This window comes from Motacilla alba, chromosome 1 (assembly GCF_015832195.1).
Source record: "Motacilla alba alba isolate MOTALB_02 chromosome 1, Motacilla_alba_V1.0_pri, whole genome shotgun sequence".
NCBI lineage: Eukaryota > Metazoa > Chordata > Aves > Passeriformes > Motacillidae > Motacilla > Motacilla alba.
In genome coordinates this window covers 3,304,724-3,332,208 of record NC_052016.1, presented here as the reverse complement: position 1 = coordinate 3,332,208, position 27,485 = coordinate 3,304,724, and the positions used below count along the sequence as shown (strand labels likewise).

At 44.7% G+C, this 27,485-nt stretch overlaps 1 protein-coding gene across 1 annotated transcript; it reads left to right on the top strand.

Moving 5' to 3' along the window:
* The first annotated feature begins 12,667 nt into the window (after nucleotides 1–12,667).
* On the top strand, nucleotides 12,668–27,215 carry ETS2 (ETS proto-oncogene 2, transcription factor). Its single transcript, XM_038148560.1, has 10 exons — nucleotides 12,668–13,053; nucleotides 16,104–16,175; nucleotides 18,860–18,980; nucleotides 20,566–20,685; nucleotides 21,130–21,330; nucleotides 21,948–22,031; nucleotides 22,683–22,925; nucleotides 23,158–23,421; nucleotides 24,063–24,181; nucleotides 25,624–27,215. Exons 2-10 carry the CDS (start codon nucleotides 16,104–16,106, stop codon nucleotides 25,837–25,839), a joined length of 1,440 nt encoding a protein of 479 aa, XP_038004488.1. The 5' UTR covers nucleotides 12,668–13,053; the 3' UTR covers nucleotides 25,840–27,215.
* Nucleotides 27,216–27,485: the final 270 nt, after the last annotated feature.

Sequence of the window (27,485 nt, the reverse complement as noted above, 5' to 3'; positions counted from 1 at the left end):
TTAAACCAGTATCCCACAGATGAAGAATAGGAGACACAATTCTCCACATTTCTCTTCCCTTTGGACTGTTCCAGTCTCTCCCAGGTTCAATCCTCCCCTCAGAGCAGAGCTGAAAACGCTGCCACTGAAGTCACCTGTGTGGTTTGTCCCTCCAACACCGTTCTTCCCCAAGGTTTTACATCACATCAGCCACAGGATTCCAGGGATGTGACTCAGGAGACTCAGTCCTTCCTCCATCCCTGCTTTTGCACCTCCCCACCTGCTCCCACAGCCCCCACTGCACTCCTGCAGGACTTTGCTGCTTCTCCCCCCTGAAAAATGCCAAGCAGCTGGTGATGCACTGGGTTTCTTGTGGAGAGCACAGAAAGTGGGTTTAAATAAAGGAGTCAGCCAGCAGGCCGATTAGTTAGTTTAGTTCTGTACTAATTAATTCTCCTCTCCTGTAAACCTTGGCTCAAAACCTGCCACTTATGTGGTACCAAGTACAAGCCATTCTTCCACGCCCCTGCCTTTTAAAACTCCATGGCAGGTCTTTGGAAAAGGAAGGGATTGCTTTCCTTGTGCACAGCCCGACCTAAGAGTCCCCAGGCATGAAAACTGAGACCCAGAGCACAAAGAAAACACAGGGCATAATTGGTAATTCGACCTTTGGGGCTTATAGGGAAGATTAGGGTTAAGAGCTTTACAAAGTTTGCTCTTGAATTCGCTGTTTACAAAAGATGTCCGAGAGATAAGCAGGGAAGATTTATTTTTAGAAACTCAGAGACAAAAGATGTGCAGGTCCCAAGTTCAACATTGCTAAGCTCATGCTTGAGGTCATCAGCTGCATGAAGAACGTCCCAAATATCACAAAATTGAATGGATCTCCTGTGCCACCGCTAACGGGCATGGAAAATACTCTATAAATATGTGATTGACCATCCATACTGAAAGACCAGAAACTGGTAGGATTTAGGAGGGTGAAATCCAGTAGATTGCCACAGCAGGAAAAAAAGTGTCACTTTTCCCACTAGGATGTCAAGCATGAGGTCCCCACATTACCTACAGACTTGGAATATATATTAAAAAAAAAAAAATAAAGAAGGTGTTGGAACCCTAGTTGCTGAGAATTTTAGACTTTCTATACTAACAAATACTAACACCCAAGAAAACACTACATTTAACCTAAAACCATTAAAAAAACTTTTAAAATTAAATAATAACCTGAAAATTATAACTATATAATTTAAATAAAATATATATCACATAATAAAAAACTTAAAATTTAAAGTTTTAAAATATAATTATATATATAATAAAATAAAAAATTTAAAACAAAACCTAACCCTTCTTTACCTTCTTCTTCACCTTCTTCTTCATAAATTCAAATAATATTGTATAATTAAACAAAAAATCCACATTACAAACCACAAATAACTAATTATTAAATTAAAATAAAAATAATTTCACTATAATTTCTTACTTAAACAATTTATCCTTAAAAAAACTTGTTTAAAAATACAACACCATTTTATAGTTTATTAACAAAATACTCTACAACTCAAAACTTATAAAACTATAACATAAATAAAAACTAACAAACATCTAAATCCAAACCAAGAAATACCATCTCAAACATTTAATCCCAACCTTAAAAAAAAAAAGAAAAAAAATCAACAAGAAGGCATTAATGATATTCCTGGAATAAGGTGTGTGATTCACTCTCCAGGCATGGACGGGTGCCCATTTTCCATGCCTGCTCACTCATTCCTGGCAAGATCTGGCAAACCCAAGTATCAATAGCAGTGGCCATTTGCCAAATGGGCTCCCAAGTGAAACTGCCAGCTCACTAATTATTGGGATTGGACTAGCCCTCAGACAGTCAGGACTTTCAGTCATTACTTACCTGCTTGGGGGAAAGGCTTTTCATCAGGACAAGAAGGAATGGGTCAAGATGAAGGAGGGCAGAGTTGGATTAGATATTAGGAAAAACATCTTTATTGTAAGACTGGGGAGGCCCTGGCACAGGGTGCCCAGAGGAGCTGGGGACTCTCCATCCCTGGCAGTGCCCAAGGCCAGGTTGGACACTGGGGCTTGGAGCAGCCTGGGACAGTGGAAGGTATCCCTGCTATGGCAGGGGGTGGAAATTGATGGCAATTAAAAAACCTTCAAACCTAAACCATTCCATAATTCTCTACTTCTCTGATTCTAGGAACGCTTCCATTTGGCATTTGGCATTTCCATTAAAGACCCTTTCAACCTAAACCATTCCATAATTCCCCACTTCTGTGATTCGAGGAATGCTTCCATTTGGCATTTGGCATTTCCATTAAAGACCCTTTCAACCTAAACCATTCCATAATTCCCCACTTCTGTGATTCTAGGAATATTTCCATTTGCCATCTCCTCATGGAGTCACCCAGCCCCACCACTTGTAGGCTTGGAGTGGATTTCAGGCTGATCCTCAGGGTTGTGCTCCTCACACTGAGACAGCAGCACAGGTCTCTCACACCTCAGCAAACATCCCCACAGGAGAACTGGCTCAGGCAGAACCCAAGAAGGGCTGAGCAGCCACTGAATTGAGGTAAATATTGCACCTCACCACAGCAGCACGTCCTTCTGCCAGCAGGAGAACAAATGATGCTGCTCTCCCAAGCCCTGAGTCTTGGAGGGCCTTATCTCATCTCTAATAACACACAAATTCTTATCTCTGGCCTGGTAAGATGTGAGCCCTGATCAAAGGTTCCTGTTAATAGCATTTATTTCTTGTGTGATTCTCTGGAAACAAATACAGTCGACCCCACGTTTCTTGCCTTTATCTCTGTGGGGGCACAAGGTCTGGTGTCTTTTATCTGCTCTGCTGCCTCTTATTTCTGAGACGTGTAAGAACTTTATTTCCCTCAGAACAGGAGATCCTTCCCAGCTTTGGTTAGAATTGACCAAATGGTTCAAAAGTTGTTCGGGGGAAACAGGAAGCCAGAAGAAAACAAAAAAAGCTGAGTGACTCCGTGACTCCCATTTCCTTTAGCTCAATCCAAGCTAAAACACATCTTTGCAGAGAAAACAAGAATCCCTGGAATAATCACTTGGTAAACAAACTTTTTCTTTAGGGACGTGCTCCTTTCAAGGGAAGACACGCAGAGGCGGGAGAAGAGAATATCCTAGAAAAACTAAATTCCTTTAGGTGTTTTCAGTATGCCTGAGAACAACAAAAGGAGCGGAGTGTGCTGATTTAAAATCCCTTCACCTCTTCCTCAGCAACTAAACTCTCCACTGGAGCGTGTAACGACACAGGATACAGAGACCTAAGGAAAGTGAGGGAAGGTTTTAATGTCAGAATATCAGCTGTGGGAAGCCAATGGATAAGCCAATCCATAAGGATTTATGGGACATTTTCTACGTAATCCCCAAGGGGGTTTTTGGTTGGGTTTTTTTTGTTTTGTTTTGGTTTTGGTATGGTTTTTTTGTTTTTGTCGTTGTTTGGTTGGTTTGTTGTTGTTGTTGTTGTTGTTGTTGGGGTTTTTTTGGTTTTTTTACGTCACAATGGTGCTACTACATGAATGCTGGTCTTTATGGGTTAGAGTTCAGCAAGTCCCATTCTGGAGGCATCATCTGTCCCTCTGTGCTGGCTCTGAGAGGCCCCTCGAGGGCTGTGTCCAGGTCTGCTCCTGCAGGAGAGACCTGGAGGGGCTGGAGCATGTCCAGGGCAGGGAAGGGAGCTGGGAAGGGGCTGGAGCGTGTCCAGGGCAGGGAAGGGAGCTGGGAAGGGGCTGAGCCTGGAGCAAAGGAGGCTCAGGGGGGCCCTTGTGGCTCTGCACAAGTCCCTGCCAGGAGGGGACAGCCGGGGGGGTCGGGCTGTGCTGCCAGGAACAGGGACAGGAGCAGAGGGAACGGCCTCAGGCTGGGCCAGGGCAGGCTCAGCTTGGACAGCAGCAGGAATTTCCCCATGGAAAGGGTGCTCAGGCCTTGGCAGGGGCTGCCCAGGGAGCTTTGCAGTGCCCATCCCTGCAGGTGTCCCCTGGAGGTGGCACTGAGCGCTCTGGGCTGGGGACAAGGTGGCCATGTGGCACAGCTGGGACTCCATGGGCTGGGAGGGCTTTTCCAGCCTCAGGGATTCTGGGATTCTGTGATTCACAACTCTGCCCCAAATGTGTTTGGTGCTTGGGAGCTGCAGCAAAAGCTCAAGCAGCTTGAGGCAGGGCTGCAAACTGCAAAAACATTGGGAAGAGACAGAGGGTCCAAGTCCAGGGAATGGGTATTTAAGGATAATTGCCAACCATAAACCCTGGCACACGTTGGGTCTGGGTTCCCAGAAATGCCAGGTTATTGGGAAAGAACAGAAGGAATTTAAAGCAGGTGAGATCAAAACCCCTATCTCTAAAAATCTGTTCAGTTTCTTTCCTGCCTGGCCAAAGTGTGTGTTCCCCTGAGATAAGAGCTGCACACAACTCCAGTTTCTCCTGGCTTTACTCAGGAGCACTAAAAGCAATGCAGGTTCTGCCTCCAGAAATCCAATGGGAATCAGCAGAGCTGCCCTGCACAACACCTGAGAGTGTGCTGCTTCCAAAGTTCAGTTTACATGCAGAGTGAAAGCTGGGATGTGAGGGGCAATCATTTATCACATTGCTAAAAAAGAAACCGAATTATTGCCATAAAGATAATAGCAAAATCGATATTCTCATTTAAATACTTCTGGGCAACCCCCAGTTTACTTTCTGAATCAGCCACGTTAAGGAAACCAGATTGCACAGAGACAAAGGAAAGAGAATGCACTACAGGAAAGAAAGAAACAATGTGGGCAGTTTATTTCACTCCTAATTAAAAGATTTCCAGTACTGGGAGAAGCAGCAACAAAGTCCTGTGGCTGCTTATCTGCCCCAGGCCAGAGAGCAATCCACTTCACACCTGGGAGTGAGCAGTGACTCCAGAAATCTCAGTGCTGTCAGCAGGACGGCTCAGCCATGGAAACACTCATCTCCTGTGAGGAGAAAAGCACATCTGGCCCACAGAGGGGAATTCATGCCAGTGGGGAAGACTCTACATGGAGATCTGTGGGGAGAGGAACTGCTCACAGCACTCCCTCCCTTTGCTTGGTGTGTCCAGGGCTCCACCAAAACCCGCTGGTTGTAAAAAAGACAACTCAAAGTGAAAACATATTTTAAAAAAAAATTAAAATAAGATCAAAAAGAGCAAAAAGAATACAAGGGTTTGATCAATCACAGCTTGGGTTTACTTTGTTTGTTGGGGTATTTTTCAAAATACAATTCACAAAGGGGTTTTTTTGAGACTGACTTTGTTGTTCCTAGGAGAGGAAAAAGCCCTAATGCCTAAGGTCCAGCAGATTCTCATGGGCTAAGGAAATGATTTCCCCTTGTTTCATGCCAGCCTGGCACAGCCTGTGCCCTCAGAGTGTTTGCTGGCCAGTGCCACCAGTCCTCTGTGTCACTAAGCTCCGGCTGAGTGGTTGCAGCATCCAGGCTTCACACAGGACCAGGTGGCCACAGTGGACAGGACAGGGACATGTGGCCACAGGAGTGGCCCTGTCACACCCTGCAAGGAATGTCTGCTCTGCTGGGAACATGAGCAAGGCAAGGGGACCTCAGTGCTCCAGGGCCTCTGACACTGACAGAGCTGCACACAGGGTGGAACAAGACTTATGGGTTGGACAGCTGGACATTGGTGTGAGATATCACACCCTATAACCCAGCCCCCCCCCCCCAAAAAAAAAAAAAGTGAATTGTTTCACACTCCAAATACAGAATTTGCTTCCTAGGGTTGATCAACACAACTAAGTTCACTTTTTGCTGTGCTAATAATAGTCTGTGAAACCAGGATTGTTCCCAAGATCTTGGTACACAGCATATGTCTTATGTTCTCCACAAATATTAAACATACCCCCGCCCATCCCTTCCATACTTCTCCCTCATTTGCTGCTGTGACAAAGATATTCTTTAATGAATCTTAATGACTCATCCCAAATGTTGTTTTTTTTAATTGTGATAAGCACTAGACGGGGTGACTAATGGATGTGTGCAACACCTAGACAACATGAGCAATTCCTTGTTTGCCCAAACCATATTAGATACTGATAACAGATAGAGGCATTGCACCTGCTCCATTGTAAAAGAGGAAAAAGCAACCAGGACAGATAGAGCAACTGCTGCTTGTATTTGTACAAAGTGAATTTATCTTGTCAGTGTTCCAGGGAACGTATGTTGGGGCTGCTATAAAGCTCCCCGCTCTTGTAAAAATGACTAATTTGACATTTTGCCCCTGGGGAAGTAAAAGCAGAAAGACAGCCAGCTTGGCTAGGATGGAACAGAGCTTCCCAGAGATGGCAGTGAATGAAACACAGGCAGTTTTCCAGGTCTGCCAATGCAGGCACCAGTGGACACAACCATCTACTCTTACATTTACAGCTCAAATTGGCATCGTCTTTGCTTTTCCTACTTCTGTGGGAGTAGGGTTGGATTCCCTCATGGATAGGCCTGAACGGCCTTCCAGCAGGAGAGCAGGTCAATGAAACAGGATGTAGATCTGACACATAGCTTGTTTTAGTCAAAGTCACTCAATAGATAAATTTTTGCTCAAGACACTTCAGGCTGAGATCCTCAACACGGAGTGGGGTGAATGTTCCTCACTACAGTGCTCTACTCCTGAATTTTTGCTTGGGTGAGGAGAGAAGGCACCAACTTCTCCCTCACTCTTAGAACTTAAAAACACATGTCCCAGCAGAATCCCAGAATCATTTAGCTGGAAAAGACCTCCAAGATCATTGAACCAGCCCCACCTTGTCCCCAGCTCAGAGCACTGAGTGCCACATCCAGGCCTTCCTTGGGCATCTCCAGGGATGGGGACTCCAAACCCCCAAAGCTTGACGGCCCGTCAGTGCAGAAATTCCTCCTGGTGCCCAGCTTGAGCCTTCCCTGGGACAGCCTGAGGCCATTTCCTCTTGTTCAGTCTCTTATTCCCTAGGAACAGAGTCTGAGTCCCCTTGGCTGTCCCCTCCTGTCAGGGAGTTGTGCAGAGCCACAAGGTCCCCCCTGAGCCTCCTCTTCTCCAGGCTTAACAACCCCAGCTCCCTCAGGTCCCAACACGCAGCACCTGCCCGGAATGAATTTCAAACTATTGTGTAAACAGAGATATTCTTATTCACTGACCACAAAGAGAGTCACTGCTGTGCCTTTTGTGAGGCTGTGTCTGTGCACTGAACATGCAGTAAGAGGGATCCATGGGTGAAATCATGGCAGTCACTTGCCAAAAGGAATCAAGTGATTAGAAATGACTCCCTTCTCACTTTCGGTGCCACGAGTTCTGCCGCTGCCCAGCACTTGGCTCGCACAGCTCACTCCACAGACCAAAGGCAATGAGGGGAAAAAGAGAACTGGGAGTTTGCTCTGGGAGGTGAGGGTTTAATCACAGAATATCCTGAGCTGGAAAGGACCACTAGGAAAATAAAAGCCCAGCTCCTGTCCCTGCCCAGACCCCCAACAATCCCACCCTGGGCATCCCTGGCAGCGCTGGCCAAAGTCTCCTCGGGGCTGTGTCCATTCCCTGGGGAGCCTGGGCAGTGCCACCACCCTATGGGGAAAGGACCTTCCCCTTAAATCCAACTTAAATCTGCCCTGGGCCAGCTGCAGCTGCTCCCTGGGTGCTGTCCCTGTCCCAGAGCAGAGATCAGAGCTGTCCCTCGGGAGGAGCTGCAGATCCCAGCGAGCTCTGCCCTCAGTGTCCTCTGCTCCAGCTGAAAGAGAATGAAGTCAACCGAGAATAATAAAGAAAGTAAAAGAAAACATAAAAGATGAACAAATTCTATGATGCCAAGGCTTGAGCCCTGACACACAGTGGAATATGTCAGCATGAAAAACATAAGCTTAAGTCACAGTTCCAAAAATATTCCCAGGGCTCACAGGGACAGTTCCCACTTAGAGAAGCACAGGAGCAGCAGTGCCAGAGCTCCGAGCCACGGGCTCTCACACTCTGTGCTGTGAACATCATTATCTGCACACCTAGGGCTAAGGCAAAGGTTTTAAACAGCTGTCACACCTTATCAAAGTGCCAGCACACAACTTTTACAGCCACAGAACAACAATGCCAAACTCCTCTACTTTTTGGTGAGGGGGGGGAGAAAAGAGAGGCCCATGCTCAGCAAGATGAATTCCTGCCCTCGCTGCACTGAAGGGCACATCACAGTGATTAGTGAGCTGACCAGGAGAATCACAAGCTTGTGCACAAGCAAAGTAATTCTTAAATGAAACCAGCAGGGAATAAAAGAAAAAGCTCTGCTGCTAAAGGAAGCTCAAACATACTTTTTTGAACCCAGTCATCCAAGAGCAATTATTAAGCTCTGTTGTTTCTGAATACACTTGGCCTTAAAATATTAACATGTGCTTTTTGTTTTATGCCTCAGACTGCATGAAATGAATTAAATACACCCAAAATGGCATGAGCAATCTCTCAAGCACTAGCTAGTTTAACAACTAATCTTCTGCTTTAGTATGAAAGGCAAAGGTTTAGGTTTTTCAATCATATGAGGCATCATTCTACAGTTCATGTGTTAGGCATCTCTCCTGTCCACTGGCAACATTATTTGAGGTATGCCTGCAAAATTTTCACTTAATTAAAAAAAAATCCCAACAAACAGATGCCTAACCACTTCAAATTTTTATATTTTATGCAGCTGGGAGTTTACGTGACTTCTTTGAGAGTTATGAAGGTGAAACTTTAAGGGCAAAATGTAGCAATATCTGCTGCTGCTCAAACTTTGGCACAGTATTTTTTTTTTTTTTTCTGGGCAGTAATTAGCCCTGTTGGTTTGCATGTGCTCAGAGTAATGACACACACACACACACAAATAACTCGCTGCACTTTGTGACTCACTGCCATGCCTTCGCAGAAATTACCTTGGTCACACTTTGTGCACCAAACACCGTGGGGAGAACTCTCCAGTAGGGACAGCCAGCCGTGTTTTATTTCAGTTGTGAACAATTTATTTTAGTGAACAATCTATGTCTGACTGAAAGGCCATCCAACACCCCCCCTTTCCCCCCAAACCTGTATAAATATTTTGTTTCAGTCGAGTTTGAATGGCAGAGTAAATGAGTTTCATCCTTTGTTTCAACCATAACAGTGCCTTGTTTGAAGTTGCTATTTCAAGCTGGGAGAGCTGGGCCTTTATTTTTCAAAGATGTTATTTCCTGAGACCCTTCACTCTGTGAACTTACAGCCGGCCGCCACCACTGGAGCTTCATTGTTAATTGTCTTTTTTAGGGGCACAAATATACAGCCTTTCCTTTCAAATTCAGGCTAGCTCTGTTTATTTATGCTGCTGAATGCAAACTCGCTTTGGAGGAGGCATCCCTGGTGCTGCAGGGATGCCAGGAGCACTGGGAGGAGGTGCAGGGCTCTTCTGGACCATGAGAGCCCATCAGACTTTTTTGGGGCTCCCAGGAAAGGGCTGCTCCAGGAGAAGGAGGAAGAAGAGGAGGAGGAGGAGGAGGATGAGGAGGAGGAGAAAGAACACGTGCACCCCAAACCTCCCGAGGCAGAGGAGCTGAGCCAACATGCAGATGAGGGACAGCACGACAGGGATTTTCACTCCCGTGTGTGTCCCTCTGCCTCTGTGGTGCAAGAGGAATTCTGGAGGAGTAAGTCACAGCTGCTCCAGAGCTGCAATGCAGCCCTGCCACATACCTGCCTCCTCACATTCCCCCTCCATGCTTCCAACCTCGGCATTTTTAGGATCTTATTCCCCTTCTTTGTTGTCCTCAGTGAGAAGATGGTGTGCAGACAGCAAATGAAGCTTTTCCCTGACCATCAGCTGCTGCCCTTCTCTCCCTCCAAGGAGCTCAGCCCTGCAGCTGCTCAGCTCAGAAATATGGGGCCAAATAATCCCCTTGGACAGCCATCCATTGCCAGGTACTTCAAAATAATCTAACTGGTTCCTTTGCTTAAATTCATTACAAGAAAATAATTCTTCTCCTTATTTCTGAGGCATTGTTGCAGAGAAAGGCAGTAAAAAAAAAACAAGCCCAGAACTCACTTTCAGCATAGGTCCTCATTCAAACAAAAAAATTATGATGGAGAAGGACTGAAAAAAAAAGTCTTACCTATGTAGATTACCACAGAAAAGAGAACTTTGCAATGCTTTTTTCTTTATTCTTTACCAGTTTTCTTTCCTTTTCGCTTCCTAGCTACTTCACTCTTGAGCACCACCGCTAGCTTTCCCTCACTCCTACAAAAAAATAAAGCAAAAATATCTCAGAAGATTGCAGCTAGATGCTGATTCAATTATCCTTAAATTGATACGTAACTCCCCCTTTTGTCTCTGGCTCACAGAGTGTCAACACACACAGGAATAAAACCACAGAAAATTGTGAGGAGGATGGACAATTCCTAAAATAGAACCAAACACACGGGCACAAAACAAAAACCAAGCCAAACCTATTTTTCCTTCGACTCTCTAAGTTAATGATGTGACATTTTGGAAATGAGCCATGTAGGGGGGACACAGAATAAAGAGGAACTTGGACTGGAGAGGAAAGTTTCAGCTCTCTGCTCTGACCTGCTGGGCTTGCTCTGGGCTTTGGCCACTCCAGATCAGAGACTCCCCCAGATGAAGCTTTCACTGGGAATATTCATTCCCAAATATTGAATTGGCATTTTCCCTGCTGCCACTGTGCACCTCTTGAGGAGCCTGGCTCTCCCTTTGCTCCAACCTCCCATTAAGGAGTTGAAATTAGCAATGAGATTCCCCATTAGCCTGCTTTTCTCCAAACTAATGAAACCCAGCTCCCCCAGCCTCTCCTCATACATCATCCAGCCCACTAAGCACAAACCACTTCTAATGAAGTCTATTTCTACACTAACAATAAGTAAAAGTTAATGAACTTAAATACTCTTACATAAGAAGAACTGCTCTAAAAATAAGACCTTTCAATAGAGCAAAATATGGCCAGGTTAACAATTTTGCTCTGGGTCCCAGAATGTTAATTTAGCAAGAAATAAATAACTCCCAGCCTTTCATCTTATCTTTCTGACAGATGTTTCCCCTATAAAAAGGGTGTCATAATTGTTTTTGTCAGTGTTATAATTAAAATTGCTATGCAGCTGACATACAGTTTTTAATGGTTTCCCCTAGGATTATAGCAGATGTTGCCTTATTAGATCAGGGCTCTCCTGGAGTAAGAAATGTCATTGGCATAATCAAGACACATCTTTAAGCCTCTCAAAGTAGACTGTCACAATTTTCCCAGTAACATTTGACCCTAAGGGATGAAATATATCCTGCTTTTCTAAGGAGAAAGTTTTCTGAGGAGTTTGAAAGAAACACTGAAAAAAAAAAAATCTAGGTTTTGCTACAGGCAGAAATAGCTGGAAGATACAGGAGGGAGCCCTGACAACTGCGCCAGCAAGGCCAAAGTAACTGTAGCTTTTTAATGGCAAAAATATTCACAGGCAAAGGTAGAGGATCAGCTGAAATCTGGTGAGGAGCTGAGAAACAGTAGTTAGTGGGCTCTTGTTTTAGGAAAAGTTACAACCCCATGACACAAGTGTTAATTTCAAATGGGACTTGAAATAAAGCAAGGTGTAACAGCAAGCTTGTTTCTGAGTGCAATTGGGTGTTCACTGCAAATCCAGGGAAGTCAAGGGGGAAGCAAGAGGAAAGGGTGGCTCCAATGGTCAGCCAGCTGGGAAGGGCACATGAGTCCCTTGTCTGAAGGCACACAAAGTGTTTAATATCATTATAAATCATTTGTAGGTGATTTGGCAAGAGAATCCGACAAGTTAGGTGGCTCCAACCTGAGAAAAGCCACCCAGGCCTGCTTGTCCACAAAATCTCTCAGGCAGAACTCGCTTCCACAAAATAAATTCAGCAGAAAGTAACTTTACATTTTGGTGTCACTGAGCTGCTTGCAACTTTCCAAGGGCCACCAAATTTTTTTTTTCCCCAAGGTGTGAGGAACGCCAACTCTGTTTCACAGGCTGCAGCGTCAGGATCTGCGATTCGCAGGCTGCAGCTTTGCCGCGTCGCGTCCCGTTTTATATTAAGAACTCCCCAAAATAATTGTGGAAGGTGCGACATGACATAATCGCTGAAGTTCCACAGCGCCCAGTGTCGCAGTTTACTGAGGAAAATCACAGAAGCAGGTTGGAAAAGATCTCTTGAGAGCATCGAGTCCAACTTTTGACAGCGCCACATCCCGATGCTCCTTGAACACTTCCAGGGATGGTGACTCCACCATCTCCCGGGGCAGTTCTAATGCCTTAACCAGCCTTTCTGTGAAGAAATTCATCCTGATGTCCAAATAAACTATTTCCATTTGTAATTTTAGGGGTTAACCCTCCTAATCTCACCCATCTCGACGAGAGGCATTCATTGAAAAAAACAAGCACGGAAAACGTCCAGCGTGAATTATCTCACACATAACCGCGGAGCGGGGAGGAAACAAAATTAAAAAAAAAAAAACAAAAAAACAAAACAAAACAAAACAAAACAAAAAAAAAAAAAAGAAAAAAAAAAAAACAACATCCCTCTCTCGGAACGACATAAACCACCTTTTTTCCCACTTTTCATCCCCGAGCCGCTCTCGGCATCCCGGGCGCTGGCGGAGCGCGGCGGTGCCGGTACCAGCGACGACAACAAGCGGAGGGGCCGGGCTTAAGGGAGGCGGGTCCGGCCGCCTCCCCCCGGCCGCTGAAGAGCGCCTGCGAGGGCGGGCGGGCGGCACAGCGCGGAGCGGAGCCGACAGGCAGCGGAACCAGCGCGGAGCCGGCGCGGAGCCAGCGCAGCATCACCGCGGGCCGCTCGCACCCGCGGCCCGGCCGGCAGCGCCCAACGCACCCGCCTGCCTTCCCCGCCGCATCCCGCCCCTGCTGTGCCCCCCTCCTTCGGCCGGGACTCTCCGTCGGGATCGGCGCTGCTGTTGTTGGTGTTGTTGTTGGCCGGCGCGGCCGCATCGAGGATATTTTGGCTCGCCGAGAGGCAGCGGCGCCGCGATCCCTTGGACGCCGCGTGTGGGGCCGGGGCCGCCGCCGGGGAGGGAGCGCAGGAGCGCCGGCATCGGGGGCCAGGTGAGGCGGGGAGGGGGACGGAGCGGGGAGAAAAGGGAAAAGGGCTGATCGGGGCTCCGGGAGCCCTCCTCGCTGGTGCTCCCGACCCGTGGGCACCGCGGATGCTCCTCGGGGATGGCGAGCACAGCCCCGGATCCCCCGATCGGCCTCCCCCGGGCGCCGTGAGGGGAGCGGCCGGGGGCTCATCCCCCGGGGGTGCCGCGCTCCCGGCAGGAAGGGGTTAATGGGCAGCGCGCTCTGGATTTGGTTAGGACTTTAAAGGGACTTAAAAAAAAAAAAAAAAAAGAAAAAACCAAAATGCTGGGCTGTGTGATCTGCCCACCGAAGTTTTTTTTTTTTTTTTTACGTGGGCGAAGCGTGTGTCATGGGTGTGAGAAGCCCGGCAGGCTCCCGGCGGGGCTCGGGGGCTGCATGGGGCACGCCGTCCTCTCCTACCCTCTTCCTAAAGAGGCTGGTTTTTCCCCTGAAAAAAAAAACATTGCCATCTAAAAGAAAAGCAACAACCGGGCATCTTATCCCCCCAAAGAGATACCCCCAAAAAAACCAAGGAGGAATCACGTTGGAGGGACATCAGAGCCATCGGGGACACCAGCGCGCTTCCCATGTCCATGTGGATGCTGCCCAGCTGTGCCCAGCTGTGGGCAGGCACCTGGCTGCTGCTGAAAAGAAGGCGATCAGAATTCAGGAGTATTAGTTAATAAGTGCCTGATCCTGTTGACCCTGTTCTGGTTCACCCACTCAGCTATGCGGGGGTGTTGAGGAAGGTGTCCTGCCAGTTAAACCAATTATAGCTGGCAAGTCGCAGTCATCAGCATTAGTGGAGGAGTTGGAGGTGAGGCCCAGTCACACCGTGTTGGGCCGTAGTGGCTTTTCTGAACTTAAAAAAAAAACCCAGCAGCTTTCTAAGTCCAGCAGAAAGGCAGGTTTAACCCTCTGTGCCAATCCGTGTTGCCTTCCCAGCTCTGTTTGTCTGGAAGGGTTTCGTATCTCAGGGCTGGAAATTTGTGCTGCAGATGGGGAGAGAGCTAGTGTGGGATGAGCAAAGGGTATAAAAATTCCTCTGCTTGAGATATTCGGCTGGAGTGTTGCAAAACATGCTGAGGATCTCCATGTGTTTTTCAGCCAGAGCTCGGGCGTCTCATTTTTCCAAAGCTTTCCTTCGAAACAAACCCAGCACGGAGAAAAACGGGCTTGGGTTAATGAGCAATGCCGTGTAATCAACACTTGGTATAAACCTTTTGTCTTAGGGCCCTAAACGTCTCTAAAGAAACAAAAAAGAAGACAGGAAGGAGAGAATCCCAACCCTTTTAGTGGACGGGGAAGTGCCTAACAGGATTTGTGGAGAAGTCAGAATTGCACACAAGTGCCAGGAATGTTATTTCTACTCTATCCAGGGATCAGACCTTAACATTCAGAATATACATACAATATTTTCACAAATACTCAAATCCCCAAGCCAGTTATCCCTGGCCACCAGAGCAGAATTCAAAGGCAAAACAAAGGGTGTTGGAAATTGCCATATACTTTTTAAAAAGCCCAGCCGAATGCAAGCATAAACAGTTGTTTAAACTGTGGCAAATTTAATGAACAGATTAGGATGCTTGCTGAGTGAGACTCACGCTGTGTGAAATTCTTTGCTGCTCAATGAGATGTGTAATTTAGAGCAAATATTTGTACGTGCTGTTTGAGGTAAAAAACATCATTCAGTAGATTGCGCTTTTTGAGTAACATCAATGAATATTCTTTTCAGTGTCAGTTGATTTATTTCGTTTCAATTATAAGGCCCCAGTCAAGTTGAAATAGGCCTTTCATGTTAAGGACTCTTGCTATTTTTTTTTTATTTTTTTTATTTTTTTTTTAGTTTTATTTCTAAGTGATCAGCTATTTAGAAGGATGAAAGGGTTCCTTGTCTTTGGCTGTTGGATGTTTTTATTTTCCTCTCTGTTTATAGGGGCGTCTTTTGAATGTGTTGCCATTTTCAACAAGCTGGGCTTATTTTGTTAAGATCCTAATTTACGATATTTTCTGAATTTTAAAGTGATTTTTTTTTCCTTGTGTTAACATGGCGAGTCATAGATTTGCCTTGTAGTAAGTGACCACAGTTTTGTGGAAATCTTGATAGTGTCCTGTGTGATTTAAGTACAAATGCCTGTTTTCAGGCAGTTGCTGTAGAGCAAGGGAATTCGGCCCAATGCTGTGAAAAAAGGGAAGGAAAATTAAGAGTGTTGCTTGATAAGGTGTCATTCACTGACACCTGAATTGCAGCATCACGATAAACCTGAACAATGGCCATAAAACTGCCTTTATTCCTTATGTTTGATCTTTCCCATTGGATATGAATCTTATCACTCTTCTCCTTAAGTGATATACAGGAGAAAAGTCACACAGGCCTCACACAAACTCTTCCTGGTGATAAAGGCAATATGATAAAGGTTTGACTTCAGTGGCATGAACATATTGATAGTGGTCCCATTATCAGCCCTTTAAAAAGGGTATTTTACTGCATAAACCCCTTTTCAATTAGAACTTAAGCCCTCTAAAGCTTTATAAATGCTTTAATCCTGTGTTTAGAAAATGTACAAGATAATGTGGTTTGGAGTGAAGTAGTCAAGGCAGGAGGTTGGGGACACTGGGACCTGGCTTCTCTGATTATTCATGAAGGGGTGAATGCAGGAGGTGAAGGTGGATCACAGTGTCACTCTGTCACTCCTCTTCCTCTGAAAGCCAAAGTCTGAAGTGAATCATGGCCTGTGAGAGGGCACAAAAATGACACTAAACTGATTACCTCAGATAAAGGGTGAAAAGTTGGGAAATACCCCAAAGAGACAGGTACTTGGTGGGCTTTGCAGGCAAACAGAAATTCTGTGCAAGCTCTCCCAGCTGAAAAACAAGGTGGGAGCTGCCCTGTGTGGTTGGGATGTTGGAAAAGCTTTCCCTGGGTCTCACTGCCAGAGCTGCTCCACGCCCAGAGCCGGAGCAGGGTCCATCTGGTAACGTCTGCTTCCTCCTCCTTTGGCTGTGGATTTAATGGTACCCCTGTCCTTTTTCAGATGAGTGACTTTGGGGTCAGGAACATGGATCAAGTAGCTCCCGTGTCCAACATGTACAGAGGAATGCTCAAGGTGAGTACCCTGGAGCTGTCACCTCCCAAGCCCAGCTGGGGCAGCTCCCAGCCAGTGCTTCTCTTGTGTTCCCACAGTGCTAGAACGGGAATTGGACAAGCCAAGTGAGCACAGGTTTCATTGCTCCCCTCTAATCTTCTGCCAGAGTATTCTCACTGAGTTCCACAGAGATGTGAAAAGCAGGACTGAAACAGGAAGGTGCAAATCTTGCACCTTTAACCCTCTCCCCCAACTAGGCTCTCTCTCTCCATTCCCTAAATCCTAAGAATTTAAAACAGTGAGACAAGAACTGAGCTCAAATTTGCTGGTGGAGCTTCTGCCAAAATAAAGGTTAAGGGATGGGCAGCAGGAGATCTTCAACTTGATGAGACTGGCAGAGGCCTGTCCTGATAGGACTGGTAAGGTTTGGTACCTTCCTGAACCTTCTTTGGATTAAAAGTAGGTTGTTCACTTCCAACTGTTATTAATGGAAGCCAAATACATTGTAATAACTCCAAAAATCATTAAATTTATTTTATCTTTAGGTAGACTGTGTCTGTTACCTTGTTTTGAAGGGAATTTACAAACTGAGGTCAGCAAACTGTAAAGGCTCAGTCTTTAAAGGGCTTCCCCCCTCCCTGTTCATGCGAGTTGCTTTTTAATCCCAGTATCGAGTTTTTACACAGCATTGATTAGTGTAAACCAAGTAAAGGTTAGGGAGACCCTTTCTGCTCTCATTACCTTTGAGGAACGGCCATGCTTTGAAGAATCAGTGGGGCTCTGGGATGCTGATTGCTCTGATGCTTTATGTCCCCTCTTAACCTTTTTTTCTCTTCACAAAAAAAAATCCAAGAGATCCCCAATTTAACATCTGTGTGCTCTTAACACAGTGGTTGCTCTAAGCAGTTGTTTAGTGTTCACAGAATTAAGTCAGAGATTTGTGTTCTGCAGTGCTGTGGCTGCTCACATTCCGTTTTATTTCGTTCTGCAATAATTACATGTATTGGAAAGCCAAACAGAGTAGTTGTGAAACTGATAGGACGAGCAAAATTCATCCTGCATTGTGTTTTTCCTCTTTTGCTACTATTAAATGAAGAACATGCTTGCACATTAATTTTCTCCCTTTTGAAATGTGAAACTAGCACGGTATGGATTTTACTCATTCACATGCCACAGCATTTTTTCCAGTGACTCAGGAGAAGGGTCAGCCATTTACACAAAATGCAGGAGTTTCCAGATTGTGTTGAAAGAACTTGCCCTTTCTTTTAGGTACTAGAGATGAGTCAGAGCTTTTTATCTAGTAACATATGAAGAATCTTGTACCAGCAGATCTGGCAGATCTGTTATTAACTTGTTTTATTTAGACAAAAGCCTTTCCAAGGGGTGGCTTTGACTCGGGGAGTACCTGAAACAGAGGCCCACAGTTTTGTCCCTGCTGGCCAGGAGATTTTTATGTGAAAAGTTAAGGAATGAGGAGGAAAATTAGGATTAATTTGCTGTTCCAGGAACATGGTTTAGGTTGCTTTTTGCATTGCATGTGAATACTGCCCTGAAAAATCCTTGCCTTGTCCTCAGCTAAATCCACTCCTCTGGCACAAGCTGGCAAATCAGTGTTTGCCTAAACCAAATAAACATTTGCAAGTTGCCTTTTTCTCCAGCTCCTTGAAGGGCAGGAGCTGCCATGAGCCAGCTGCAGCTTTCCAGAGCAACGTTCTATCCTCAGGTGCCTTGAAAAACATCTCAGTGGCAACTTTTATCCATCTTTGCCTCAAGACGTTGCAGATAGGGTTTCCCTGTGACTGACAAGCAAGTTTCATAAGTTGTTTTTGAAGTTATTTCCTCCTCTGCTCACATTCCTTCTGCCCCCCCAAAGACTAAAGTGGTTGAGGGGAATTTAGTCATTTCATACCAGTATTTCTGGCATACACATTTGGCTCAAGTCAAGTTTGAAAGGAGTCAGGTTTTCAAAATATAATAATATTTCTTGAATGTCAGTGTACCAGTAGCATCCACTTGTATCTGGAACATTTTTATCAGTCTTGTTTATCCCTTGCTGTAGAGTGAAATTAGAAGTGTTTCACTGAGCATCTGAGCACTTGAAAGAGTTCAAAATGTGGTTGCTGGCATATCCAGTAAGGCAGAAGTGTAAAAGTTGCTGCAACATCCTTCCTCAAGTTCTGTAAAGCTGGCTGTGTAGCTTCAGTTGATGTGGTTCAGATGAGTTTTAGCCTTTAGAAGAAAAAACCAAATTTATAAATCTACTGTAGGTTTTGCACTGGAAGTTTTCCCACAATTTACTGCTCTGCCATCAAATCCTCATCGAGTGGCTAATCAATTTAAAGGGTTAAGGAAATCAGGATTTCTTTTAAATGTACCTAGAAATAAGTACGTATTTATACACACATGGGTATTCTCTATTGTTAAAAGCCTCAATTACAGGAAAAAAACCTAAGAATATCTTGATTTGGCTTTACTGTAAGCTGCAGAACATCCCCCACCTCGAGGGCCCTTATCAGTGGGTTTTATTCCTGTAGCAGAAGCTGTGCCCTCGTTGTGGTTACGTTTCAAAGCTGGCTCGTTCAAGATAGTGGTTGTGCATGATCTCCAGATTTAGGAAGCCAAACCCAGACACTTCCTAGCAGAGGAGTTCACAGCTCTCCAGCAAAATGCTGACGTGGTTCTGTGTTTATTCTGTTCCTTTGCAGCGTCAGCCAGCTTTTGACACCTTTGACAGCTCAAACTCGCTTTTTGCTGGATATTTTTTCTCACTCAGTGAAGACCAAACGCTTCAGGAAGTGCCAACAGGATTTGACTCCACTTCTTATGGTAAATCTTCACTTTGCTCCTTAGTCCAGTCAGCAGAACAGAAATTTTTTGGGGTCTAAGTAATGTTTCCTGGGGTGCAATGTGTATTTCCCTAAAAAGATGTGGTTTAATACACAGACTTCTGTGTACGTGCTTGGTTTTATTCATGTGAGTTTCTTTGTGGATAGTTGTTGCTTTCTGTACTGAAAAGAAACAGGAGCTGGGATGCAGTAGCCTAATAGATTGATTTTTCATGGAAGAAGCCTTAATGGGAGTTTAGGCAGAGCTAAGAGTTTAAAAATCTTTAAAATGAGAGTTTATGTATTTAAAATTGCAGCATCTCAACCGTAATTAAAGCAAAAATATTCTGAAAGATTTTTGATTCTCTGGTGTTTAATCTCAGTATGTTTTATTCCATACTTTAAAAAACAAAGTAGGGATGTGTTAAGATTTTTCTTTTTAAAGTATTTGTGTGTGTGTAGGTCAGTATCCCACCAAGAGTGCCCTACATATCCTTGCCAAAAATCCCTGACAAAATGTAGATATTTTACCTGATGGTGCTTTTATCTCCCCTTAGGGTAAGGAAAAAAATAACTCAAGCCCTCAAACCCAGAAAACCACAGCTCCTTTGTTCTAGTGTGATTCTAATCAGTCACCTGCTCTGGTCAGCAAAGCAAGTCCTTGCAGATATTAGGAAGGGTGTGGTAAAAGCAGAAGTTGAGCACAAGTGCAGCCTAGAGATAGTCTGGGAGAGCGAGAAGAGCTGCACAGCTCTGCACCGACTTGGAATCTGCCAGGAGTAACTGGGACAGTGGAAGGTGTCCCTGCCCATGGCAGGAGGTGGCACTGGATGGGCTTAAGGTCACTTCCAGCCCAAACCATACTGTGACATCATTCTGTGATAAAATGAGGCATCTTCTGGTAGAAATTGACCAATAGGAAAAGCTGAGTGGGAGCTGAATTTATCCCTAAAATAGTCTTCCTGTAAATTTGAAAGTCAGTGAAGTAGATCAGTGATTTTTACTGACATATAATGGTGCCAGCTTTGTGGTTTGATGCTTTATTCACCCCCAGCTTGTTACCAGTCACACTTGTTTGGTCCAGATGATGGAATAATCCATTGCACCATGTGCCTGAGTGATGAGATGCGATAAGGTCTGAAATGCAGTGTTGAATGGTGCAAGCTGGCTCTTCACAACCCTGCTGTCAGTTACTTAGCTCTCAAATGAAACAAAGACTGTCTGGAGTTGCAAAGAAGTCTCAGGGCAAATTGTAGGCGGTAAAAGAGGAATAAGCAGTCTCATTTCCCTTAAAAAAATAATCAAGTTTTCCCCGCAACAGAGGCACTTTATGTAACTACTGAGAGTAAATAAGGATCTATGCATGGAAAGCTGCAAAGCTCTAATTAGTGATGCAATCTTATCAAATGAGTAGCACAGCGATTTTAGAGCATGGTGATCTCTGTTTTTAAAACGCCAACTTTTTAGCATGGGTTTTTGGTTTGTTTTTTTTTTAATTCTTCAAATAGTAAAAGCCAATCAGTCCTTTCAGTGCCCTGAAGTTAATGTGTCTTCTTCCTCCCCCCACCCCTTTTCTTTTCTTGCAGAGTCGAACAACTGTGAATTGCCTCTGTTAACCCCGTGCAGCAAGGCCGTGATGAGTCAGGCCCTGAAAGATACTTTCAGTGGTTTCACAAAGGAACAGTGTCGGCTGGGTATCCCAAATAGTAAGTGTTTGCTATTTATAAGCTCTTTTTTTTTCCTTCTTCTTTTAATGCTAAGGAGGAGGCTGAATAGCTGCTCTTTGAAAAGGAAAGAATGATGTCAGTAGGAAATACAAGAATGGATCCTATGTGAATCTGGCACAGCTTGCCTTGGAGAGGCCAGACTTGCTGGTGTTAAAAATGGGTGCATGGAGAGCTCATGCTTTGGCAGCATGAGAGACTCAAGCAAGCTGAGGACATCTCTGGTTGCAAGTGAATGCAGAAAGAAAAGAGAGAGCTGGGTTGTTTGGTTTTTTTTATAAATTCAAGAATGCATTCATTCTGAATTCATTCAGACCTCAATAACTTGGCTAAACAATTTTTTTTTTAATTCACTGTTTTATAAGGAAGATTATTTGACAAGGGCCAGGAGTTATCTCTAAATGTTGAATCCTTCCTGTCTTGCAGATCCCTGGCTGTGGACTGAACAACAAGTTTGCCAGTGGCTTTCATGGGCTACCAATGAGTTCAGCTTGGCAAATGTGAACTTCCATCAGTTTCTTATGAGTGGCCAAGACTTGTGCAACCTGGGCAAGGAGCGTTTCCTGGAACTGGCACCTGACTATGTGGGTGATATTCTGTGGGAACACCTGGAACAGATGATAAAAGGTAGTTAGAGAGCCAGAAAAAGCTTTTGGTTTAGGGCTCTCCTAACAGAAACAGAAATGGGACTCGATTTCAACACTGGTTTCACTATGAAGGGTTTTATTGCATATGAAAACTCGAACTTTAAAACTTGCTTAATAAAAGCATTATCAGCACTGTCAGTACATCCTTGGTATGCAAAGCTCAGATGCAGATGGCTGCAGACATTCTGTGTGCAGGCTGAGTATATCTGTGGGCAGGTTTTATTTGGGAAGATCGCTGGAATAAGTGAGATTGGGGTACGACCACTGTAAATACCCCATAAATAAAATAGTTAACCCCATAAATACAAAGTTAACCAACAGCTGGACCTTAAAGCACGTTGCAATTATTGTTGGTTTTAAGTTTTATGTGAAAATTCGGTTGGTGTGATGGTTTTAAGGCCTGTTGGAAGTTTGGTTGGGTTTTTTTTTGGTGTGATTTCTATCATGAGAGAGAATGCAATACAAATAGAGCGTGCTACTAGAATTTTTATGAATGGTGACCCCAAAATACTCCCAAGAGTCAGAAGCTTTCCATGGCATACAGGTTGGATCTTTAAAACTATAAACCAAATTTTTCTCTTTTTCTCCTCTCCCCAGACAGCCAAGAGAAAACACAGGATCAATATGTGGAGAACTCTCACCTCACCTCAGTTCCTCACTGGGTCAATAATAATTCCTTAAGTAAGTATTTTTAAAAACTCATATTTTGCATCTCTCAGTTTATTCTGAGCATGCCACAGATTCAGGGTAGAAACAAAAAGCAGCAGAATAGTTGCTGTGTTTGAGGAGAACATTTGACTTCAGCTGCTCCAGCCTTCTTTCCTTGTATTGTTCAATTGTCACCTAATTTATATCGGAAATCGTTTGAAGAGCAAAGGCTTTGAGAAAATGAAATTTCCTCTTGCTATGCCAAGCCCTCCATCTGTGGAGCAGAATGACCACTCCCATCTCTAGCAAACAGAGGCAAAAACTGGGAAGCAGCAAGAATCCTGTTTAGGCCTTTTTTAAAGGCTCTGGAAGTGTGCTAGAGCTGTTGGGAGTGTGTGGGATGCAGTGCTGGCTCCCTCAGATTGATTGATGCTGTGTTTTATTCTGCCACAGTCAGGCTTCAGCTCAGCCTGATTACACCACTTAATGGGGAGAGCCTTGCTCAAAACCACTTTAAACTTCCCCAATTTTTCTGTAGTTTCCTTGAAGAATGAACAATGGGCATTTGTGGCTGGCAAGTTAGAGAGGGGGATTTGCGGAATCTGATTTGGTGTATTTAGTGTATTAGTTTGTTTAAGGGTCTCCAGGGGAAAAACCATCTAATTCTTTGGTTTCTTTTTTCAGCTGTTAACGTAGATCAGAATTCCTATGGAATGCAAATGCCTGGATACCCTAAACCCCTCAGTTATCCCAAACCCAGTCTCCTGACTGACGTCTGTCAGACTTCCACGGCACCGAATCTCCTCAACCCAGAACAAGACTTCCCATTGTTCCCTAAAACCCAAGCAGATGCTGTTGGTGTGAACTACTGTGCAGTAAACCAAGATTTCCCAAGGAACAATCTCAATTTGCTGATGGATAACTCTGGTGAGTCGTTATCTTCATGATAACCACGGGGCCAAGGCCACGTTCTGAATGCCTTTTCCTCCTTTGCATGATTTATGTGGACAGGCTGGATTGAGGGAAAGAAACCACCAACACTGTATTTTATTTATTATCATTATATTTATTATATTATTATTATTAGATTTATTTATATTTATTAGATTGATGTAGATTTATTTGTATTTTATTTATTTCATTGTTTTATTTGATGAAGGCAAACTGAGAGAGCACGAATCCAGCGACAGTGGTGCTGAGAGCTACGAGAGCTCAGATTCCATGCTGCAATCCTGGAACAGCCAATCCTCCCTGGTGGATTTGCAGCGTGTGCCATCCTACGAGAGCTTTGAGGATGACTGCAGCCAGTCCCTGTGCCTGAGCAAACCTACCATGTCCTTCAAAGACTACATCCAAGAGAGGAGTGATCCTGTGGAGCAAGGGAAACCAGTTATACCAGCAGCCATCCTGGCTGGCTTTACTGGTGAGTGATGAGGCAAAATGGTCACTCCTATTTTTTATGTAACATCAGTGTTCCCTCAAAGTGTGTGCCATGGGAGGTGGAGTCCACTACTCACAAATAATTTCAATTTTTTATGTTACTAAACAAAGTCTGGGGGAATTATCCACCCAAAGCAACAACATGCAGGCATGTCAGATCAAGTAAAAATCAAATGCACTTTTTGATCTGTTTGAAAAAGAGGGGAGCTTGGGCAAAATCTCACAGATTTGGAAATTCCCACAGGTGTTAAGGCCTTGTTGCTGTAGTCCTTTTTGAAACTGTTTTTTTCCTGTAGGATCTTTGCCAAGCCAAAGACTTCAGGACAAGCCCTGGGGTTCAAAAAGCAGCTGTTTGGGAGGTGGGAGTGAGGGTTAAAGGATCCATATGAGAGGGAAAGTCATAACTTTTGTCAAATCCTCTGTTTCCATTAAAAACCTGACTTCATTTTCACATGGGTAATAGCAGATTTGTGCTATAGAGTAAAACCTTAGGTTTATTTCTGATCTGTAAAATCAGATTAATTACCTGGTCTGTGATACAAGTCTGGTCACATACACTGGTTGTGGTTAGAGCTGGCAGAGGTATTAATTTGTGGTTTTTCTGTGTCTCCTCTTTCCCAACAGGCAGTGGACCTATCCAGCTGTGGCAATTCCTTCTGGAGTTACTGACTGACAAGTCCTGTCAGTCATTCATTAGTTGGACAGGAGATGGATGGGAATTTAAACTTGCTGACCCAGATGAGGTATGTGGCTTACTGGGGTGAAAACAAAGATTTTGGGGTCTGATCTGACCTCTGTGGGCCCAGTCTTGGATATAATGTGTGTTTAGAGGCACATCAAATATGGTAGTGCTGCTTTTGAAGTATTTTGGGAACTTCATTCACTAAAAGTGATGCATTTTCATTTTCTGATACTGTTTCCAGTAGGGAAATTATTGTATTAAGAGATGACATAAAAAGTCCAGTGAAACTTCTTGATTTAAAAAAAAAAGAAAAAGAGGAATCATGAACTCCAAGAAACTTCATAGCATTGAACTTCCAGTAAAGAGTTGTCCCCTGCTGCCTGGTAGCTAATCAGTGGTAAAGCAGTGGTTTCCTGAGAGAGCAGATTGGGCCAGAGCTCCAGGAGTGTTTGGGCAAAACTCTCAGGCAAAGGGTGAGATTGTTGGGGTGTCTGTGCAGCGACAGGAGTTGGGCTTGAATCCTTGGGGGTCCCTTCCAGCTCAGGGTATTCTGTGATTCTTGGGCTTGTCCTGTGCAGGGCCAGGAGCTGGACTGGTGGTGGAGTCAGCATCCCTGGGGGTGTTTAAGAAAAAGACTGGATGTGGCACTCAGTACCATGGTCTGGATGACCAGGTGGTGTTGGGTGATAGGCTGGGCTTGATCTCAAAGGTCTTTCCCAGCCTGGTTGAATCTGTGACTCCTTCCAGCTCAGGGTGTTCTGTGTTTCTTGGGGTGGTCCAGTAATTAGACTTTGGTCCCTGTGGGACACTGCCAGCTTGGGATATTCTGTGATTTCTCCATAAACCTGACCTCCCTAAGCATATTTTGGCCCATCCCCTACAAACTGGTGTCTGTCACGGTGAGGGTGGCTGTGACAAACCTCTCTGGTTCCCTGACTTCAGGGCAGGGGTGGCGAAGATGAGAAGGAGTGGGTTCGATGGGGTTGACCGAAAGGAACTTTAATAAAGGGTGGAAACAACAAACATGGAGCACAGTATGAGGGGCAGGATCCCAAGATCTGAGACAAAGGGGAAGCCATAATATATACACTTGGGGGTAGAACATTCTAGAACAATAACCATATAGGGGAAACAAGTAACCAATAGGGGAGCAGAACTTGGATAGCTTAGCATAACAACACCAAAAGCTGATGGGGGAACTCTCAAGCTCACCCTAAGGTAAACAAATTATTCCCAGTGCTTGAAACTCAAGTCTGCATCTCTTGGAGTGAAATCTATCTGGGTCACAGCTGGGCCAACTCCCACAGGTGATCTTTGCTGTCAGCCACCTTGTCCTGGAGCTGCTGTTGAGGTCTCTTGTGGGATCAGTCACCAGCTATTCTCTTGCGAGTTTGGGCCACCCAAAACAAATGAAATGCTCTGACTGAGAAAGGGTTTTCTTTAATCAGCCGCTAAGAAGAAGATGAGTCGGACAAATTTTGAATGAATTTTGCTCTCTGGCAGGTGGCACGGCGCTGGGGGAGGAGGAAGAACAAGCCCAAGATGAACTACGAGAAGCTGAGCCGGGGCCTGCGCTACTACTACGACAAGAACATCATCCACAAGACGTCGGGCAAGCGCTACGTGTACCGCTTCGTGTGCGACCTGCACAACCTGCTGGGCTACACCCCCGAGGAGCTGCACGCCATGCTGGGCGTGCAACCCGACACCGAGGACTGATCCCAGGCCTGTTGGTTGTGAATCTGGAGTCACCGGTGGGGACAATGCCCGGGAGCCACGGCAGCCAGGCCCGCCGCGCTCGGGGGGAGGCAGAGCGGGACCTTCATCCATTTTGTGACCGCGAAGAGCCGGATGGGAGCGGCCGCGTGGGCTCGGTGGGGCTCCGGGGGAGCGGGCACAGCCCTGGCTCTGGCACGGAGACACGGGGATGCTCCTGGGGTCAGCATTTCAGCTGCCTGCCCTGCCCTACGAAGCGCTTTGACACTGCCCTGGAAGGATGGGTTGGCTGTGAAACCAAAGGTTGGCTGTGAGAGACCAGCGATGCAGCAGAGCTCTTGCTGGGATGTTTTTGAAACGCCACCGTCCTCGTGCAGTTTATTTAAAAACAAACACAAACTAATTTATTTGAAATGAGCAGTAAGGAGACCGGTATTAGTTTTGTTTTAAAGCACGTTTTGTTATTGTTATTATTATTATTGTTACTACTCCAGAAATGTGCTGCATAGGTATATAAACACTCTCGTGTCCAAAACCAGATGTAGCAACTGTTAACAAAAAAAAACAAAACAAAACACCCTTTAAAAGAAGGGAAGGAAAATCATACCATTTCAATATTCAGTTTGTATATATTCTGTGATTCCTCTGGAAACTCTGATGTTCCTATTTAACAGATACTGTATAGTGTAAATTAAACTAATTGTATGTGTGTTTTGAAATAGGATGAATGTAAACTTATCAAATGTGGGGTGGGAGGGGTTTCATGTTTGTCTAGGATATAAAACCTTCTGCAAATATTTAATTGGCCTGAGAGACAGCAGAAGTTCTATGCTCAGTGTGCATGCATTGAGGGGGGCAGGGAGGGAGGTCGGGCTCAGGATTTTGCCAAGACTGAAGCTGGCAATTCTTTGTGCATTTTGGCATTTTTACAGGAAACTAATGTTGTATTCTGGGACATAAAAGGGCCTGTTTGTGGTTTCTTCTGTAACTGAAAAATAAAAATATTAATATGGGTAAAATTACCTTTTTTTCTTTGTAAATGGCATATGTTTTTCAACTTCTATGCATGTACTTTTAAAAAAAATTTATATACAAGCCTTATTTTTTCAGTTCACTTGTCTCTTCCTGCAGTTTATTCTGTATGATTAAAATATGAATTCTATTTTTGGAAATAACTGTGACTCCTTTTCAAAGATCAGGAGGGTTTTATGTAGCAGCTATTTTTACTGCAAAAAAAAAAAAAAGAAAAAAATCACTGGAAAAATGTACTTTGTAAGAAAGCTTTATTTTTTATCTGAGCTTGATGTACAGTTAAATGTGTTGTACAGTGTGAGAGGTTTAAAAATATGACTCTTCATTAAAACCTCTTGAAAAGAAAATTTAGTGTGTGCTTTTTACTCTGGAAAGTTTCAGAAGAGTTCCTTCCTTGTTTGTTTGTTTGTTGGTTCAATCCTTGTCCATCCTTCACCACCCTCAACAGCTGCGGGACGAAGAAAGTAACCCAGAAAGAAAATAACCAGCCAGGCTTGGGGCTTATTGGAGAAAATGCTGCAAGAATGTGGAGGCTGGGCTGGAGCTGAGCTAGATGGATGCAACCACTCTCTCTGGGTAGAAATTCAAGTTAACACCTTTGTGTTGTGCCTCTGTGG

Bases quoted from the DNA above. Each gene is read 5' to 3' on its own strand.
- ETS2 (XM_038148560.1), top strand. From the start codon at position 16,104: ATGAGTGACTTTGGGGTCAGGAACATGGATCAAGTAGCTCCCGTGTCC. The intron at 20,686-21,129 runs GTAAGTGTTTGC...CCTGTCTTGCAG, and splicing joins TCGGCTGGGTATCCCAAATA to ATCCCTGGCTGTGGACTGAA. The intron at 21,331-21,947 runs GTAGTTAGAGAG...TCCTCTCCCCAG, and splicing joins CCTGGAACAGATGATAAAAG to ACAGCCAAGAGAAAACACAG.